Genomic DNA, 14897 nt, shown 5'->3' with positions numbered 1-14897 from the left:
AATTCCATGGGCTCTACAGTCCATGGGGTCGAAAAGAGTTGGACATGACTGAGCGACTTTCACCCACATGAGACCCTTGTGAACCCTAACGTTGAGTAGCTGAGGCCTCTTGCCAAGGGCCGTGTAGGTGAGTTTGAAGGTATTCTTCCAGCCCCGGTCAAGAGTTCGGATGACTGCAGCCCTGGCCCATAGCCTATTGCCCCTTCATGAGAGACTGAATTCTCTGTTGTTATCAGAGCCAGACCCACCCAACTAAACTGCTCCACAGTTCCCACCCCTCAGAAACTGTGAGACAATAAATATGTGTAGCTCTAGGCCACAGAGTTTCAGGGTAATTTGTCATGTGACAGCAGATCATGAATACACATTCCTTTCTTGTGTTTTCTCAGTGTCTCTCTTCACTTCCAGCTCTCCCAGGGATGTCTTTCTCCAACACAGTCTTTGCATGTCCATTTCCAATTCTCTGTCTATGAATGCCTCTGTCTTTTTCAACCCTCTTTAGTCTTATCCTTCCTATCAGTTGATCTGTTTCTGGGTCTCTCTCCCCCTACCTGGGTCTCTGTCTCTGTTGATACCTCTTCCTCTTCATGAGGGTCTCTCTTTACAGGTGTGCATGGGTGTCTGCCTCTTTCTCTCTGTCCTCGCCTCTCTCTGCTGCTTTCTCCAGGGGTGTGTTTCTATGTCTGTCCTCAGATCTCGTCTTCTGTTTCTGTCTCTCCCTGCACACCTCCGGCCTGGCGTCTTGCTCTTCCATCTCGAACCTGCTGTTTGAGGCACGTGCCCGCACTCTCTCTCTCTGTGGGTCTCTGCGTCTATCTCTAAGTTTGTGTGTCTATGTCTTTCTCTCTGTGTATCTCTTTCTCTGCCTCCATCTGTTTCTGTCTCATTTTGTATTTTTTTCCCCCAGTCATTTGCGGGGCGGGGCGGGTGGGGGGGGGGCGGTGGATCTCTCTCTCTCTGCCTTCTCCTTTCATTCAAGGTATGGAAGTCTGTCTGTCTCTTCTGCAGCCATCTCCCCCTGCCCAAACCCGCAGCCGCCCCACCCTGTCCTCTCTTCTCTACCCTGCATCTCCCTCCGCCCTGTCTCTCCCTACTGATCTCAGGCTCGCCTTCCCTTCCCCAGCCTCCACAGTTCCCTGCCCTCACCTCTGCTCTCTCTTCTCTGCCTTCCTGGCTCCACCTCCTGCCTGCCTCTCTCTCCAAGTCTCTGCCTCCCTCTCCTGGTCAGCCGCCCACACCGCACTCAAGTCTCCCAGGGGATCCCCTAGCCGAGTTAAGGGAGCCCCTGGCGGAGGCCCGAGTGATGCACTGGGCAGGGGGCTGCAGGCAGTGATGCAGGCTCCACCCTGGGTCCCCGTCAGCTGGGGGAACCCCTGATCCTCTGGGGCCAGCGGCTCTGGGCGCAGAAACCTCGAGGACTCTCCAAGCTCCACCTTAAGCGCCCCCCCCTTCCCTCTTCTGCGGAGGATGGAAACTGCCAGCTCTTGGGCCCCAGGTGTCCGGGCCACCCCCACCCCCAAGGCCCCAGTGCATCTGGGAGCTGGGGATCAGCCCCCCAATGACCCCTCCATCCTGCCCCTTGGGCACCCCTACACCACCCACACCAGCCCGAAGAGGAGGGGTCTCTGCTGTGAGAGCCCCCACCCCCACCCCCAAACAACGACAGAAAAATTAAATAACTGCAAGAGAGAGAAGAGAGGGAGGGGCAGGAGGGAGGAAGGGAGGAGAGAGACAGAGAAACAGAAGAGGCAGGAGAGGAGGAGGTGGGGAGGGAGAGAGGAGCTGGAGGCTGAGAGGGAGAGAGTGAGGAGGAGAAGGGGAGAAGGGAGAAAGGAGAGGCAGGGACCGAGAAGGGAGGGAGGGAGGAGGAGGTGAGGGAAGCAGGATGGAGGGATGGAGTTAGGGGGCTTGGAAGAGCTTTTAATGAAAAGGGAGCGAAGAAGGGGAGTGTGCATCAGGAACCCAGAGGGAACCCGAGGGAGAAGCAGAAGGCAGAGAGAGGAGTAGGAAGATTGGGAGGCAGAGCGAGCCTGGAGGGTTCGGGAAAAGAAAGGGGAGGCAAAGCGAGGGAGAGGAGGAGAGAGGAGAGGGGCGGGGGTCCCAGATCCCGGCTGCCTCGGTAACTGGGGAACTGGGACTCCCTGCAGGGAGGAGCGGAAGGCTGGAAGTCCTGGGAGGGGTTAGGGTTCCACAAAGAGGGGGAGAAGCTGAGAGAGGGCCGGCCGGGACATTGGGAAGGGGTCACCCCGAGGCCTCTTGGGGATGGGGGCTGCACCTCGTCTGAGCGCCCCTCGGGTGTTGGTACTCTGGGCCGCACTGGGAGCGGCAGGTAAGGCCTGGGGGTTGGGGCAGGAGCCCCTGAGGGAGGGGTGGGGTGGGGCGCCAAGGAGAGGGGTGCAGGCTGCTCTCTCCCCAGCTCACATCGGACCCGCACCTGACCCAGAGGACTGGTGGAGCTACAAGGATAATCTCCGGGGAAACTTCGTGCCAGGTGCAGCCGGGGCGGGGACTCTGGAGTCTGGGCTGCCGGGCGCTTTCTTCCTGAGATTCAGAAGTCCTCTCCTTCCCGCCCGCCCTCCCCACGCCCCAGACCCGAGAGTCCCAGCCCCTTCCTCCCTCCCTCAGGAGGCCCAGTTTCTGAACCCGAGTGGCTCAGCATGGGACATTATACATGCGCATTTCAAGTAGTGAGTGCGAGTGACTGGAAGGTAAGAGAGTGTGGGGGTGGAAGAGTGTGTGTGTGTTTCCTGGGAAAGAGGCAGGTAGGTCCTGGCTCTTGCTGAGAACCAGAGGTTCAGTGGCCCCGTTCCCCCGCCTCCTCCTGCCCTCTCTTGCAACTCCTTCCTACTTCATTCATTATCCGGCTGCGGGACAAGGAGACTGAAAGAACTACAACTCCCATGACCTCTGGGGCAGGCAGGCAGTGAACGAGCTGTTTGGCAGTCCCGGGGCCTGCTGGGAGTTGTAGTTTCTTCCCCCAATGACAATTTAAGATAGGTTTGATCAAAGAGACTTAGAGGTGTTAGGGCGGTAAGGGGGAGGGGGTCCTTAAGAAACGCCTCCAAGATTCTTCTAGGACCCCAGGATTCTGGATCCCAGCCCCCGCCTCCCTCAGAGCCAGGAGTCCAGATTCCCAGCCCTTCCTCTCCTGAGATCCAGGAATCCAGACGACAGCCTTCGTAGCGGGTCCCAGTCTAGGGGTCCAGTCCTTATTTCTGACTTCCTTTTCTCCCTACCCCACCTCGGCTCCCAGGACCTCCCTTCTGGGGCCTGGTGAACGCAGCCTGGAGTCTCTGTGCCGTGGGGAAGCGTCAGAGCCCCGTGGATGTGGAGCTGAAGAGGGTCCTCTATGACCCCTTTCTGCCCCCTCTGAGACTCAGCACCGGGGGAGAGAAGGTAGGGAGCCTGGTGGGAGGGGTTACCGAATCCACTGGGGCGGGGCCTGAGTGGGCATCTGGGGTGGAGCTTTGAGTTGGGAGGCTAGCCTTGGGGGAGGAAGTCTACTCCGTGGAGAGCAGGCTACTTACACTCGCAAATGATCACCAAATCTTCCCTCCGCAGACATGGCTCCTAGTCTTCCCCTCTCTTAGAAGCAATGGTAAAACAGATCGTCTCCTGGGCCAGGCACTGTTTTCAAACTTGATGAATCCTCTAATCTTCACAGCACCATGAAATAGGTGCTATTATTATCCTTATTTTATGGATGCAGAAACTGAGGCACAGAGAGGTTAAGTTACTTACCTGAGGTCACACAGCCAGAGAGTGCCAGGGCTGGGATTCAGACCTCGGCAGCGGGGTTCCAGAATCCACCCTCTTGCCCGCTTTGCAATATTATTTCTTTGGCACTGTCCGGTCACCCAGCCAAAAGTCTCAGAGCTTCCCCATCCCATTTCCTCCCTCACTTCCATTTCCATCCGTTCCCTTTCTATTTTTCCTGCTAAATAGCATTTCATTTCTTGTCCCTCCACTGGCCTCACCATCATCTTGCATTGGGATTGATGCTATAGCATCTTTGCTGGCCTGCTTCTCTGCCTCCTGCAACCCATTCTCCATCCCATAGATAGAGAGATGTTTAAAAACACAAACTGGATCATACCACTCTCTCCTACTCAAAATCTTTCTGTTAGGATAAGTAATGACAGCATACACTTACACAGCACTTAGCATGTGCCTGGTACTGTGCCAAATGTGTTATATCTATTCAATTATTTAAATAAAAACACAAAATACCCATCATTTCCCACAAGGCTCTGCATCACCTGGCTCCCATCACCACACTCTCCTTTGCTTACTGGGCTCTGGTCCCAGGCTGCTTCACTGTTACTGAAATAGGCCACCTCAGGGCCTTTGCACAGACTGTTCCCCCTTCTGGAATACCCTTCTCCTTGCTCCTTGCAAATAACCCCTCCTTATCCTTCAGGTCACCATTCAAATGTCACTTCTTCTTGGAAGCCATTCCTGACACTCCACCCCTACTCCATTCTCTGGGTTTCCTTTTTTTTTTTTTTTTTTGGTGTGCTGCTTGCAACTTCTTAGTTCCTCAACGTGGGATTGACACCCAGGCCCCTGCAGTGGGAGCACAGGAGTCCTAACCACTGGACTGCCAGAGAATTCCCTGGGTTTTCCATTTATTAAAACTCCCAGTGCTCCTCGGTGTGGGCATAGGATGTAATAATTAAGCATTTACTTATATGAGTCAGTATTTATTGTTTCTCCTTCATTCGAACAGAAGCTCCATGAGCCCCAGAGTTTTTGTCTACTTGCTCATGGCTCTCTCCCTGGCATCCATGACACATAGTAGCAGCTCAATAAATACTTGTTAATTAAATTCACCACTACTGAGCACCTACCAAGGATCAGCCCAGACCCTGGAAAGACATTAGTGTTCAAACCATTCAGTTCAGTTCAGTTGCTCAGTCATGTCAGACTCTTGTGACCCCATGGACTGCAGCACACCAGGCCTCCCTGTCCATCACCAACTCCCGGAGTTTACCCAAACTCATGTCCATTGAGTCGGTCATGCCATCCAACCATCTCATCCTCTGTCGTCCCCTTCTCCTCCTGCCTTCAATCTTTCCCAGCATCAGGGTCTTTTCCAATGTTCAAACTATGCTGAATGATTAAATGGATATTGGCTGTGGGAAATGTATGAATGGAAAACAGTCGGGAAAAGATTTCTCTGCATTCCCATGACTACCTCTACCTCCCCTACAGCTCCGTGGAACTCTGTACAACACCGGTCGCCATGTCTCCTTCCTGCCTGCGCCCCGGCCTGTGGTTAATGTGTCTGGGGGGCCCCTCCTTTATAGCCACCGACTCAGTGAACTGCGGCTGCTATTTGGAGCACGTGATGGAGCTGGCTCTGAACACCAGATCAACCATCAGGGTTTCTCTGCTGAGGTGATGGCCGCTGACCTCTGACCCTCGGCCTTCACTCTAAGTCAACCAAAATCCTTCCACCTCCTGCATGCATGCTCAGATGCTCAATCATGTCTGACTCTTTGCAACCCCATGGACGGTAGCCCACCAGGCTCCTCTGTCCAAGGGATCCTCCCTGCAAGAATACCGGAGGGGGGTGCCATTTCCTCTTCCAGGGGATCTTCCTGACTCAGGGATCAAACCCACATCTCCTGCATTGGCAGGTGGATTCTTCACCACTAGCACCACCTGGGAAGCCCTCCAACCACCTCACCCTCCTCTTTTTTTTTCCTTTAAAATTTTATTTTTTAATTAAGGATAATTGCTTTACAGAATTTGGTTGTTTTCTGTGGAACATCAGCGTGAATCAGCCATGGTCACCCTCCTTTTCATGCCTCATCCCATCTTTCTCCATAGAATCCACAGCCTGCCTCCCCCCCCCCAACCTCGTGAGCACTAATCCTTAACCTGACTTGGAACCCCAAAGTTGCTCCCATTGCCCACTCTGCCCTCCCCTTCTTCCGGAGGACCCCACTCTCTGTGCTTCCCTCCTAGGTGCAGCTCATTCACTTCAACCAAGAACTCTATGGGAACCTCAGTGCCGCCACCCGGGGCCCCAATGGCCTGGCCATTCTCAGCCTCTTTGTCAATGTGAGCCCAGGGAGGGAGGGAAGGTCTGGACCTGGGATCTGAGAAGAGGGAACTAGGAAGCCCAGTCTCTGGGGTCCTAGGGGAGGAAGGGCTTGGGGACGCTTGGATTTCTGGATTCCTCTCTCCTCACTGCATACCTCCACACAGGTGGCTGGTAGCTCAAACCCGTTCCTCAGCCGCCTCCTTAACCGTGACACCATCACCCGCATCTCCTATAAGAGTAAGTCCCTGGGCACTGGGAGGGTGCGGGGGGTGGATGGGGGATGGCTTATGCACACAGGGGAGTTCAGCAGGGGCACCCCTCTTCACTCTGACCTGATATTCCTGCAGATGATGCCTACTTTCTTCAAGACCTGAGCCTGGAGCTCCTGTTCCCCGAGTCCTTTGGCTTCATCACCTATCAGGGCTCTCTCAGCACCCCACCCTGCTCAGAGACTGTTACCTGGATCCTCATTGACAGGGCCCTCAATATCACCTCCCTCCAGGTGACCCTGTCAGCCCATTCCCCCCCCTGCCACCCCCCAACCCGTTCCTTGGCCTGGGTGTCCCCTAGCCTCACCTACCTTTCTACCCTCGCTTGACAGGGAACTGGAGGGAATTCGAGGGTCCTACCGCCCTGGGGCTGTGGGGGGCGGAGTTGATAAAGACTCCGCCCACCCGCCTCCAGGGGCGGGGCTGCCTGCCCCCGGCCTCTAGAGCCATTCATTACTCACTCCCAGTTTCCCACCCCGCTTCCGTGGCAGATGCATTCCCTGAGACTTCTGAGCCAGAATCCTCCGTCCCAGATCTTCCAGAGCCTCAGCGGTAATGGCCGGCCCCTGCAGCCCTTGGCCCACAGGGCCTTGAGGGGCAACAGGGACCCCCGGCACCCCGAGAGGCGCTGCCGAGGCCCCAACTACCGCCTGCATGGTATGATGCAGTCTGCAACCCCTTCCACGTCTTGGTCTAACCCACCTATGTGTCTCCCCTTGATGTTTCAATATGATGCAGTCCAACCCCTCCCTTGCTGCTTCTGTGTGCCCAGCCTCCTGAACTCTCCCTCGCTCTTTCTCCCTTTGTGTCAAAGTGGTACAGCCCACCTTCCTGTCACAGACCATTGCAGGTCCGTGATTTGCTATTCTTCACTGCTTGCAACTTGCAACTCGGTGTATAACCCGAGCCCCCTGGTTTCCTTGTGGTACGATCCTGTACTGGTCCATGATTCTTGTAAATAGGGCTTTCCGAAATGGTACAGCCCAGATCCTTTCCCCTGTTTTCATGTGGTACAACCCTATACTGTTCCATAATCTGGCACGTCCCTTACTGAAAAGAAAAAAAAAAAAAAAAAAAACGTGGTACACTCCCCTTCTCCCCCTGCTGCCTCCTCGTGGTTCAGTCCCGTGATCTAGTCCACCTCACTGGCTTCTCAACATGGTACAGCCCAGACCTCGCCATGAATACCTTCACGTAGTTCAGCCTAATGCTGAAACTGGATGTCCCTATTCCACCCTCCTGCTGCCCCGCTATGGTTCAGCCCAGTGCCAGGCAACCTGGCCATTTCCCCCAGCTTCTCAACCTGGTACATTCCGACTCCCCCCTTTGCCACCTCCCTGTGGTAGAGCCCCGCCTGGCCCACACCCATCCGCCCCCTACCCGCCCCTTGCACGCCCCCTGCAAGGTCCATCCTATCTTGCCCTAACTAACGTCCTCTACCCGTGTCATCTTACAGTGGATGGTGTCCCCCATGGTCTCTGAGACTCCCCATCGAGGACTGCGCCTGCCTTTCCCAAGCCTCCCCACGAGGGGAGGGGAGTCACCCCCAAAACAAAGCTATTAAAGGGACAGAATACTTCCTGTATCTCAGTGGTCTCATTCTAGGCACGGCGGGGAAACATTTGGGTACTAAAGAATAGTAGCCTTCTTCTAGAAACCATCTGCCTTTTCCTAAACCCCACTAATCGGTTTTTTGGCTTCCGGGTTCCAGAAAGAGTTTCTTGGATGTGTGGCTCCTTTAAGCAGCGCTTCTCCCCTCCCACCCAATTACCCACCCTCCTGGGCAGGCAGCACGCGCAGAGCCATGTGCTTCCCCCTCCCGTCTGCCTCATTGGCCCGAACTGGGTCACGGTCCCGCCCCCAGAGCCATCTCCCATTGGGTAAATGTAGGTCAGGGTCCCGCCTCCCTCCAAAAGGCAAGGTAACTTCACGCTCTGAGCCCCTCTCTCGCACTTCTGGGCCTTGACGGATCCAGGGGTCCCATTGGCTGTGCGTCTCGAGGGGTCAGGATGCGATTGGCTCGCGCTTTCAGCTGGAGGGAGGCACGCGGCTGGGGTGCAAGGCCAGAGTCGGGTGGGGGCTGAGAGGAGGGGTGCGCTCTGTGGCGTCGGGTGTTTTGGTTTGGCTTTTTTTTTTCCGCGAAAGAAGTTTGCTTTGGCCACGCCTCAAGGCAGCCGCCTCCCTCTGCCCTCTCCCCCGGCGGTCCGCACACACCTCTCGGTGCAGATTGCAAAGCTCCTTCCTGGGGGAGAGCTGCAGATTTTGCAAGAGCCAGGCTCACCCACCCTGTAGAAGGAGCGCCTTGTGTCCCCCTGAACTCTCAGTTGCAAAGAGCCGGCCGCCTGATTTGATCACCCCCTCACCCAGACTGTATGCTCTTCTGGGACCCTCTTGAGTTGCACGTTTCTGCACCGAGGACTGCAAATCCCCGTCGCTCCTAGGATTTGCAGTATTCTGGATACTGGAGGCTTGCAAGCTACGCTCGCCCGCCTCTGGGCAGACACTTGCCCGAACCATCGGAGTGTGCCGCTGACTGGCAAGCCAGCTGTTCGCCTCTCCATGAATCCGTGAGCCTGCGGGCAGGTGCCGGGCGATGGCGCGGCCTGTGAGCGACAGGACCCCGGCTCCCCTGCTGCTGGGCGGCCCGACTGGAGCCCCCCCTGGTGGGGGAGCGCTGCTTGGGCTGCGAAGCCTTCTACAGGGGACCAGCAAGCCCAAAGAGCCAACTAGCTGTGAGTTCTAGCCCCCATCTCACCCAATTCAGACACCGTACTCCCTTAGGGACTCAAGTCCGGGGAGGGTCCCCAGCTACCTTCTAAGTGCCAAGAGTCCATCCTCTTTAAATACTTAAAGTCCAACCTTTAAATACCCCAATACTTAGGTGTTTAGAGCCCTAGCTCACAGGACCCAAAGGTACCGGCCCTCATGCCAGTCCACCCCGAGGACTCAAGACTCTAGGCCCCAGCCGCGTCTTCCTTTTGGTTCCGAGCGCCTGGACCCCTGGGGTCCAGGGAGAAGGGAGGGGGTGTGTCGAAGGCTCACACGGTTGTTACACGGGCTTGGGCGGGGCCTCCTGGGGTCACATGGAGTCTAGGGATGAGGAATGTGCCCCAGGAATAGAGCCCCTTCCTGCCCCCTTAAAGAGTGTGGAGGCGGGGAGAAGGGGGTACTGTGCGCCGAGTGTGTGTGGGGGGTGGGGGCTGGAGGAGGGGGTTGTAGATTACAGAGGAATTACAGAGTTGTCATTTTTTTCTCTCACCTGCCCAACCCTCCACCTACCTCTGTCTGAACTTCCGCTCCCCTTCCTGGGTCTCTGTCCCCATCCCTCTTTGCATCCCTGTCCTCTGATCTTTCTGAGTCTCCCCCCATCTCCTGGTCCACCGTCCCCGTCTCTGTTCTTGCTTTCTGTGTCTCTCTCCCTCTCTGAGCCTCTACCTCCTCCTGTCTCTGGGTCCTTGCTCTCGTTCTCCGGTCTCTCTCCCCCCTCCTTTCTGTGTCCCCGCTCTCTGGATCTCTGCGGTGCGGGGATCTATCCCCTTGTTCCTCGCGTTTCTCTCCACTCGGAGTTGATTCTTCATCTCTATCTTCCTCTTCCTCCCCACCCTGCTCTCTCTTTCCCTGGCTTGCAGGTCTCCTGAAGGAAAAGGAGCGCAAGGCGCCCCCGCCAGCAGCAACAGTCCCCGGGCCGGGCCTGGAGACGGCGGGCCCGGTGGATGCTTCAGCTGGGGCGGTGGTGGGCGGCGGGTCCCCGAGGGGACGCCCGGGGGCTGCGCCCGGCCCGGGTTTGTTGGCGCCGCTACTGTGGGAGCGGACACTGCCGTTCGGCGACGTGGAGTACGTGGACCTGGACGCTTTCCTGCTCGAGCACGGGCTCCCTCCCAGCCCGCCACCCCCGGGCGGCCCGTCGCCAGCGCCCTCACCGGTGCGCACTCCCGCACCCTCCCCGGGGCCCGGCTCCTGCGGCTCGGCCTCCCCTCGCTCTTCGCCCGGGCACGCCCCCGCCCGGGCTGCTCTCGGGGCCGCCGGCGGCCACCGCGCAGGTGCGACTGCGGGGGCGAGGCAGGGCCCCGGTTGGGCGGGGCTTGGGCTCCAGTGGGCGGGGCTGTGCCGCAAGGGTTTGGGACGGTGGGACTGAGGCTGCATGCCCGAAGTCCGTGACCCCTAATCGGGAGACGTCGAGGGAGGTGTCCAGATTTTGTGTTCCCTAAAAGACCAGGGAACTGGGTCTCCCAGACCTATAGGAGATGAGGGACTTGGGACCCCAAGTTCCAGGAAGCCTGCCCAGTGGTGAGGTCGTGTGAACTTTTATGTGGGAGGTGAGGACAAAGGGTCTGGATACTCGAGATCCCAGAACACCGAAGTTATTTACCGGAGTTTATTCTGGACTGCGCCCTAGAATCTGGGCCCGGAATCGGTGCAGCTGGGGTAGGGCCGGAGCTCCTAGGCCCTCTGCGAGCGAGAAAGACAAGGGCCGGCCACAGACGCACAGATGTGTTTCTCCAGGAAAAAAGGGACTGGCGGCCCTGCTTCCTCGGTCCCCCTAGTGGAGAGAGGCGGGCGCCCTGGATCCCCAGAGTCCTTCAGAAGGGATCGTCATCCTAGGTCTTTCATTGACTGGGGCAAGGACTGAGCTTTCTATATTCCTGCAAGAGGTGCCCTGGGGTCCCAGAATCATGCTTATCCCAGTGGCGAGAATGTCTGGGACTTGGGAATATAGAGGGGGGCCGTCCTCGAGTGTTCCCTAGAGAGCAGAGGGGCCTTGAGGTTGACAGCTGAGACCCCAGGGAGCAAGAGGAAACGTGGGCACCCTGGGGTTGCCACGGGAGGACAGCGGGTCGGGAATTCCCGGACACACCTGATCCTGGCCCTGACCTCCCCGCAAGACTAAGGCCCTCCCCTTCTCAGCCGCACATTCCCGCGCCACGTGAGTCCTCCTCCCTGCTCCGTGCTTCGCGCACGCGCGATCACGAGGGAGAGGGCGGGACTGGAGAAACGTGAGGGCGCCCGTGGCGGCGGGGCTGGGGGGTGGGGTGGGGGCGGGAAGCAGGCGCCAGCACGTGACTCGGCCCTGAACCTGTGTCCTCAGTTGGCCCCGGCTGGCTCTTTCTTAAAGATGCAGGCAGCCTTTACGCTTGAACCAACCTCATTATGCTTTCTCACTCTTCGGACTTAATGACTCATAAGAAGCTAACTTGAAGTGTCATCAGGACACTTTTCCCTGGGATCTAGGCTTTGGTCGGGGATTCAATTAAGAAGGGTAGGACTGTAGGAAAGACGCTCACTCTAAAGTCCTGGGGCTTTTAGAGGCAGTGATCCAGGTTCTTGTGCTACTTAGGGCAAGTCATATAGGATTGGGCCTTGGTTTTCCTGTGTGACAAGCAGGAGTTGGTTTCATGATTGCTAAGCATCTTTGTGGCTTAGGGAATCTTCATATCTTATATTAGGGAGGTTAATCCCTGGTGGGCTTTATGTTTGACCCCATAAGGACCTTCCTTGCTAGCCTCTGGGGAACCCCCTTCCCCAAATAAATACGCCCTCAGGTAGCACATTCTGTTTCCCCAAGGCCTGACCTCTCGGGACACACCCAGCCCTGTGGACCCAGATACGGTGGAGGTGCTGATGACCTTTGAGCCTGACCCAGCCGATTTAGCCCTGTCCAGCATTCCCGGCCATGAGACCTTTGACCCTCGGAGACACCGCTTCTCCGAAGAGGAACTCAAGCCCCAGCCAATCATGAAGAAGGCGAGGAAGATCCAGGTGCCAGAGGAGCAGAAGGTGAGCTTTGCTGGGTGTGGGACACAGGTTTGTGCATGCTGGCTCCACATCCTGGGATGGCCCTCCCTTCACAGTCAGACCTGGATTTCTCACCGGGATTAGCACTCACGTTCTTCCAACCCACAGCCAAGGACCACGGGCAGCTGCATTGGGGTGGGGGTGGGGGGGCGGCAGAGGTTTGGGCTTGAGATTTGTGAAAAGGAAATCATTATAGGACTCAGACTCAGCCAGCCCTGCTGGGACTGGTTTTACAGGATTGGAGTTTCTCCTGTCAGTTGGACCCAAAACCCTCACTGTGGCAGGCTTCAGGGTCTACTAGTCACTACAGTTGCTAAGGATAGCATCCCTTTGGAATGGGGTATCAGCTTGTTTCTTCTGAGCAGCCAGCTTGGCTGGGGTTTGTCCTTTAATCTCTGGTTTGGGGCATCCTTCAGGGCAATAGGGCTTCCCTGATGACTCAGACAGTAAAGAACCCGCCTGCAGTATAGGAGACCCAGGTTTGATCCCTGGGTTGGGAATATTCCCCTGAAGAAGGGAATGGCTACCCACTCCAGTATTCTTCCCTGGCAAATTCCATGGACAGAGGAGCCTAGCGGGCTGCAGTCCATGGGGCCTCAAAGTGTCGGACACAAGTGAGCAACTTTCACTTTTTCAGGGCAGTTGCATTCTGCCTAGGATGAAGACTGCCAGCCCCTCTAGGCCTCAGGTTCTCATTTGCAGCCAGGGCCACATTCTGATTTGAGGTATTTGGGGCAGTAACTGCATCTCTCTAGCACTCTGTCTTTGCCAGGCCTGGGGTCTTCCCTAACAAGGGGTGCCTGGGCCTGGTCTCACAAGACCTTGCCATGTCTTTGTGTAAGACACAACTACTTGAACCAGTGAGTGAGGGCGTGTGTGTGTGCGAAGTCACTTCAGTTGTTTCTAACTCTTTCTGACCCCTTGGACTGTAGCCCGCCAGGCTCCTCTGTCCGTGGGATTCTCCAGGCAAGAATACTGGAGTGGGTTGCCATGCCCTTTTCCAGGGGATCTTCCCGACCCAGGGATCGAACCCGTGTCTCTTAGGTCTCCTGCATTGGCAAACAGGTTCTTTATCCCTAGCACCACTGAGGAAGCCCAGTGAGTACTGGCCTGTAAACCAAATCTAGACCAGTGGTTTCTCCTGCCACAGGGCTCTGTTGTTAGGAACTGGATTTGCCCTAGCAAGCAGGGACTAGGCTTTAATGGAATGAGGCTGGAAGGACATCTTTCAGAGCTCTGGGTGGTCCTTGTTACCAAGGAGTGGTCCTCCCTCACAGTCAAATTCAAGGACTGGAGAACTCTAAACATGGTGTGGGAAGGTCTCGGGACAGACCATTTTGCACCCAGGGCCTGTTGGGAGAAGGCAACTCCCTGGCCTCTATGCAAAGCCAGTGGTTCAGAGGGACTTCCCTGGCAGTCCAGTGGTTAAGACAACGAGCTCCCAACACAGAGGGCACAGTTTTGGTTCATGGTTGGGGAACCAAGATCCTGCATGCTGCACTGTGTGGCCAAAAACAAGACAATAATTGAGCCAGTGCATCAGAAACTGGCTGTGTTCATTGGGACCACTTATACCTCACTTTTGTTTGCTGAGGAGGGATAAGATCGCCTTGGCAACCAGGTCACAAGGGCCCAGCTCTGAGAGGTTTTAATGGGACACGAAACCCCATCACTAGGAAGCCGAACAACCAGAATCTGAAAAGGTGATCTATAGGGCTTTTCTCTAGGAGATGCCCTCAGGCCCTGAAGGCCTTGTTGCTAGGGAACCAGTATCCTTAGCAAACCTGGGAGCTAACTGCAGGCCTTTTGTCAAGTTAGAAGAGCTTGGGTCTGGTTTGCACATTGGAGACTATAAAGCTCAGTTGCTTAAGGTAGGAGGCTATCTCCTGCCTTAGCTGTTGCTATGGGTCCACTTTCCTTAGCAACAAGGGCCCTAGAAGGCCAGACTCTTGGGCACTCATCCATCCACTGGAGACCTAGTATCCTTTCGGCTCCACTGCTGGGCGAGAAGCAGCTCCCTGGGACGGTGGGGGCTCTCTTAGCTGTAGTCTCGTCCCAGAAGGCACAAGCAAAGCTGTTCCTCCCTTCTCTCGCTGGGGCTGGGCCCGTCTGGACCTCAGTGCTTTCCTGCCCACCCAGGACGAGAAATACTGGAGCCGACGGTACAAGAATAACGAGGCAGCCAAGCGGTCCCGCGACGCCCGGAGGCTCAAGGAGAACCAGATATCGGTGCGGGCGGCCTTCCTGGAGAAGGAGAACGCCCTGCTGCGGCAGGAGGTGGTGGCCGTGCGCCAGGAGCTGTCCCACTACCGCGCTGTGCTGTCCCGATACCAGGCCCAGCACGGAGCCCTGTGAGGCCGCCCCCACCCCCAGGCGGAGCTCTCCTCCGCCTCGCTCAGACTTGTGCCCTGACACCCTCTTCCCTTCCCTGCCCTGTGGCCCACGGGCCGGCCAGCTGGGTGCCCCAGGGACGTGATGATGCAGATAAATACATTTATATTTTTAAGAAAAAGCGAGCCTCCCCGCTCCCTCACAGGGGCGGGGAGGGTCCTCAGTGTGTCCCCCATCCTCCCACCGCCTCCGTTAACACAATCCTGAATAAATCTTGAGAACCCCAGAGCCAGCTGTCGTGGGGGAGGAGGCAGCTCCCTGGCCCTAGTTAAAGGCCAGCGGGTTACACTGGCTGCAGTCCATGGGCAGGTCTGGGCTTCCGTCCGTAAGGCAGGAGTGCCCAGAGTCCGATCCCTCCCACGGGCTGCTGGATGGAGGAAGGGGCGAGCCTG

General features: G+C 56.7%; 2 protein-coding genes across 2 annotated transcripts; both read left to right on the top strand.

The window, feature by feature from the left end:
• The first annotated feature begins 2262 nt into the window (after positions 1 to 2262).
• On the top strand, positions 2263 to 7803 carry CA11 (carbonic anhydrase 11). Its single transcript, XM_068992628.1, has 9 exons — positions 2263 to 2329; positions 2417 to 2491; positions 3254 to 3396; positions 5215 to 5400; positions 5974 to 6069; positions 6217 to 6289; positions 6400 to 6554; positions 6813 to 6978; positions 7778 to 7803. The coding sequence occupies exons 1-9, from the start codon at positions 2263 to 2265 to the stop codon at positions 7801 to 7803; spliced, it is 987 nt and encodes a 328-aa protein (XP_068848729.1).
• A 612-nt stretch (positions 7804 to 8415) lies between these two features.
• DBP (D-box binding PAR bZIP transcription factor) lies at positions 8416 to 14682 on the top strand. The gene is made up of 4 exons (XM_068991674.1): positions 8416 to 9053; positions 9951 to 10361; positions 11885 to 12096; positions 14254 to 14682. The coding sequence occupies exons 1-4, from the start codon at positions 8915 to 8917 to the stop codon at positions 14467 to 14469; spliced, it is 978 nt and encodes a 325-aa protein (XP_068847775.1). The 5' UTR covers positions 8416 to 8914; the 3' UTR covers positions 14470 to 14682.
• The last annotated feature ends 215 nt before the right edge of the window (positions 14683 to 14897 follow it).

The sequence above is a fragment of the Capricornis sumatraensis genome, chromosome 20, assembly GCF_032405125.1.
Source record: "Capricornis sumatraensis isolate serow.1 chromosome 20, serow.2, whole genome shotgun sequence".
NCBI classification, from domain to species: domain Eukaryota; kingdom Metazoa; phylum Chordata; class Mammalia; order Artiodactyla; family Bovidae; genus Capricornis; species Capricornis sumatraensis.
This window is presented reverse-complemented; position numbering and strand designations above follow the sequence as displayed.